This window comes from Abrus precatorius, unplaced genomic scaffold (assembly GCF_003935025.1).
Source record: "Abrus precatorius isolate BTA unplaced genomic scaffold, Abrus_2018 Scaffold8, whole genome shotgun sequence".
NCBI lineage: Eukaryota > Viridiplantae > Streptophyta > Magnoliopsida > Fabales > Fabaceae > Abrus > Abrus precatorius.
Window position 1 is genome coordinate 7,359,446 of NW_020874428.1, and position 4,613 is coordinate 7,364,058.

General features: G+C 26.9%; 1 protein-coding gene across 1 annotated transcript; it reads right to left on the reverse strand.

Moving 5' to 3' along the window:
- Positions 1-1,443: 1,443 nt before the first annotated feature.
- On the reverse strand, positions 1,444-4,220 carry LOC113845972 (dihydroflavonol 4-reductase-like). Its single transcript, XM_027473737.1, has 6 exons — positions 4,090-4,220; positions 3,794-3,963; positions 3,033-3,227; positions 2,138-2,297; positions 1,814-2,006; positions 1,444-1,612 (listed from the first exon to the last, which is right to left on the reverse strand). The coding sequence occupies exons 1-6, from the start codon at positions 4,205-4,207 to the stop codon at positions 1,444-1,446; spliced, it is 1,005 nt and encodes a 334-aa protein (XP_027329538.1). The 5' UTR covers positions 4,208-4,220.
- Between the last annotated feature and the right edge of the window lie 393 nt (positions 4,221-4,613).

Genomic DNA, 4,613 nt, shown 5'->3' on the forward strand with positions numbered 1-4,613 from the left:
CAAATTTAAAAAAAAATTGAAATATTCAATCCACTTTATTTTTGTTCCCGACATGATTTAGATTTCATTTTACAAAATTGAATTTTCTTTTATTAAAACTGGTTTTAGTCCATCCCTTCATGTAGTCTTTATCTAGCGTGGTTACAACAGGCAATTGAGAATAATTGAAGATTCGTATAGTTGATTTTGAGCTTACCATCCTAATTTAAAAGTTTCTTTTAAATTCTTTTCTCAAATGTTGATCGTACATTACATTTGTCGTGTGAAGAAACAAGTATTTTAGATAAAATTATAAATTTAAAATATTATAATATATTATAAAATTTAAAGATACAAAACTTATAATTTCATATGATCATAAAATTAATAAAATATAATATACTAATAAAAATTAAAAAAATTAAAATACATATTTTAATAAAAATATTTTTTTTATATAAAATACCATATAAATGATATATAAATATTATAAAGTACATACTAAACAAAATTATATATATATATATATATATATATATACATTTTAATTTATTATAATTAAAAATGATAATAAATATTTTATAAATTTTTATAAAATATAATATAATTAATAAATATTACAAAAATATTTTTTAAAACACTAGTTTAATGCAATGGTGCATAAAATAAATTAGTTTTATCTTAAAAAATAAATTCACAGATGTATTGAAAATTAATTTTATCTGAAAAATTAAATTTAAAATTAATTTTAAACTAAATTCAAAATTTAAAATTACTTTTAAAATAATTTAAAAAATTAAAATAAAATATTTTAAAATTTAATCTGTATAATTAATTTGTACAGTAGACAGATGATATAAAGTAGAATATATATAAATATATATTAATTTAATAAAATAAAAAATAAAAAAATTATATTATTAATAGATTAAAATATATATAAATATAATTTTATATTACTTATTATAAAATTTAAATATTTTAAAATATAATAATTTAATAATAATATAAAAAAATATTTATAGTATATTTTTATCTAATTTAAAACCAGTTTTAAATTAAATTTAAATTTTGAAATCAAATTTAAATCAATTTAAAAAAAAATTAAAATGGATTGGTTCAAAATTCAATCTATATAATTAAATTTTAAATTAATCTATATTATTTTACTAAGTTGATAGTGATATTTTTTCACAATGGCATACACGTCATAAATCCAGATAAAGGGAAATAAACGAAGATACATAAATTCCTGTTTCTAAAGCCTTTTTTTTCCCTGGAACCATATGTGCACTTAGCACTTAAAAGACGTAGTTTAAAGTAGCATTGAGTATATAGGAGCACACAATAACAAAAATCTAATGCAAACAAGACCTGAGTCGATAGCTTAGACTTGTTATAGGAAGACCGAAATAAGAAAAGCAAGATCCTTCACAGCTATTACAGGCACAAGGATATGAAAGTCTATTTATTTATGGTTTCTTGAGGCATAGGAAGAAGCCCTTTTTCTCTGCATGACTCAATCGCTCCGACGAACATATCCTCTAAACTGTATTTAAATTGGAATCCCAAGTCTGTGATCTTCTTGGAAGAAAATCTCACAAGCTCCAATTCATCTGGAATATTCTTGAACCTGAAAATCCATTAAGATGTCGTGATTTAAAAAAAAGAAAGATAAAAAAATTGATTTTTTAAATAAATTGAGTTCAAATGAATTATTTTAATTTAAATAAATTGAATCTTGTTAGTTTCAAAACTGCATAAGATTGAGATCCAAAAGGAATGGTGTAATGGAAAGAGTTGAATATTTGAAGTAGGTGGAACAGAGACTTACTTTGTGGGAACCTTGTACTCTGGGTACTTTTCATTAATTAATTTTGCAATGTCATGAATTGTAGCGTCACATGCGCTGCATATGTACCTCCCTTCTACTTTTGGCTGTTCGAATATAAATATGTGAGCATAACACAGATCATCCACGTGGACAAACTGCCCCTGCTTTATGATCGAATAATGGGCCTCATTTCCTGTCAATTTTTAAGTTCACTTCAGCATATATCTTCAGAAGCCAAAAGCCATGTTTATGTATAATATATATTTAGGTTCAGTTTATAAACTTTCTCTAAGACAATTTTTTAAAAAATTGTTACTCATGCACCTGCGATGGGAGAAAGTGCTGTGATTAAACTATGAGGCATTGTTGGCATGAGAAATGGGCCAACTACAAGAGGTGGAATAATGGTGATCAAGTCCATGCCATGCTCCTTTGCAAATTTCCATGCTTCTTTCTCCGCCAGTGTTTTTGAAACGAAATACATCTACGTACCAACCAAGATTAAGTCATTATCAACCCATGTAAAGACATTATTTTTTCTCTTTATTTGTCTATTTCCCATTTTTACTTTTAATAGACACGAGACCGAGGCCCACATGATCTCTCTGTCCGTGTGTACTTATCCTTTTCTTTATTATTTATTTCGAGATAGGAAGAGACAGAAATTGCCAAAAAAAATATATAAAAAATGGTTTAAATATATTTTTATCTTTGAAAATATGTTACTTTTCCTTTTAATTTTATTTATTTTGTTTTTACATTTAAGAAAATAAATATATTTTGGTCTTTTATCAGTGACTAAAATTCTATGGTTTTAAAATTTTGATTAAAAAAATCAATAAAATTCAAATAGAGATTCATTTTTCAAACAATCATAAATTGAAAACATATTAAACTCTGAATTGTTTATGTATCTTTTGCAATAATTTAAGGTATTGAGAAAGATTAATAGTTAATGACATGTTATCATAGTGTTTTAGATTTTATTAATGATTATAGTTTAGTTGGTTCATGTCATTAGCCTTTTATGATGATTAGTCTATTGGATGTTCCTGCACAAACTGCTCAAAACTTGGGGGGCGGGGAAGCTAATAGAGAAAATGTTAATTTTATAATTTTAGTAGTCATCTCTGTTATTTTTGCAATGTATTTTGAAAATATATGTAGAAAAAATAAACTAATTGTATAAAATATTATGTAAAATTGTTTAATTACTAACCCAACCAGTCATCTTGACTCGCCGACAGAACTCAACGTCACTCCAATTGGTCTCGTCGAGCAAAGGCTTTACCTCCTCCGTAACGTTAATGGTTCCCGCTGAGGATGTGAATATTAGCCTTCGGACACTTTTAGCCTTCAAGCATGCCTTCATGATGTTTATCACTCCATTTATTGTAGGCTTTATCATTTCATTCTGACATTTCAATTTCATATCAGATTCAATCTTCATCAATAATAATTTTTCAGAATCAATTCTCTACTCCAAAGCTACCAAATGGGCAATATCTAGCTAGCATTTAATTTTTTTTTTTTCATCTCGACATTAAATCTAGAATCATGCACGTTTAAGTGGTTCAGATTCTTTCCCCTCAAACGAAAACGAGTTTGAACTTGCGAAAATTAGTATAGAGAATGTTTTTATACCACTAAAGTCAAACATCTTTTTTAATTGTAGTAAGTATTTTAAAGATGCTTAGGTATGTAAACAATTATATATTTTATTACACACGTTATTCATATTCAGATGTTCAAGTAACATAACTGAATTAGTATACAAAGCTTCTAGGTATATTAAGAAATGAAGTGTGAATTTGTTAGAAACAAATGATGACAACATACTTTTTATTTTGAATTATATATTTTATTTTTATTTTTTAGTTTTTAATTAATAAAAATGTCTTAAAATGAATTAGAAAATATATTTTGAATACTCCTCTTTAATGGGTGGCCAGAAAATCAAAGAATGAATGATGAGTAAACCTCAGGGTCCTTAGACTCAAAGTCCACAGGGGTAGCCACATGGAAAACTCCAGTGCACCCTTTAATGGCTTCATCGAAGCTTCCCTCTTCATTAAGATCAGCCTTCCATAGAGACAAACGGGTCTTTGCACCTGGCAATTCTAACAAATGCTTCACCTTCTTCATGTTATCTGCAAGGTGCATGAATATGATATATGATGATATAAATTATAAATAAAATACTAGTGTTATGTCATATAATATTTTGTTACCAAATTAAACACCAAGTGACATGAACCATGATGTTAGAATCTGACCTGGGTCGCGAACCGTGGCTCGAACCGTGTAGCCATGCTCTATGAGTCTCATGACAAGCCATGACCCAATGAAACCGGCGGCACCGGTAACGCAAACAATTTCGGATGTTGAACCCATTTCTTAAGTTCTCTTTTGCTCACCCAAAGAATAAGATAAAGTTGATCTTCTCTCTTTGAATGTTGTAATGGGAGACGATGATGGAATCTTTTTATAGGAGCCATGTTATGCAGTGAGGGGAGTGAGAAGAGAGGCCAAAGAATGATAACAGTGGGCTTTATTTACCTACCAATCCAAAATTCTAGAAATCAGTTGGAGGAACGAGTAAATATCAAATCAAATCAAATGCTAATATTGAAAAACAAGTTTTAATTCTCAAAATGGATTATGTTCAATTATTTAGTTCTTCTTTTATGCTATTTTTTAATTTAGTTAATTTAATCAAATTCAAATTGCCAAAAGTTTTATAGGTTAATTAAATATTTATTTAATAATTTTTTATTATATACAAGTTTATTTTGTTATC

What these genes read in the sequence shown, in the direction of transcription:
- LOC113845972 (XM_027473737.1), bottom strand. Translation starts at nt 4,207, where the DNA reads ATGGGTTCAACATCCGAAATTGTTTGCGTTACCGGTGCCGCCGGTTTC. An exon ending in TTGAGTCTAAGGACCCTGAG is followed by an intron (nt 3,228 to 3,793) that starts GTTTACTCATCA and finishes TTGAAATGTCAG; the next exon opens with AATGAAATGATAAAGCCTAC. An exon ending in AGCACTTTCTCCCATCGCAG is followed by an intron (nt 2,007 to 2,137) that starts GTGCATGAGTAA and finishes AAAAATTGACAG; the next exon opens with GAAATGAGGCCCATTATTCG.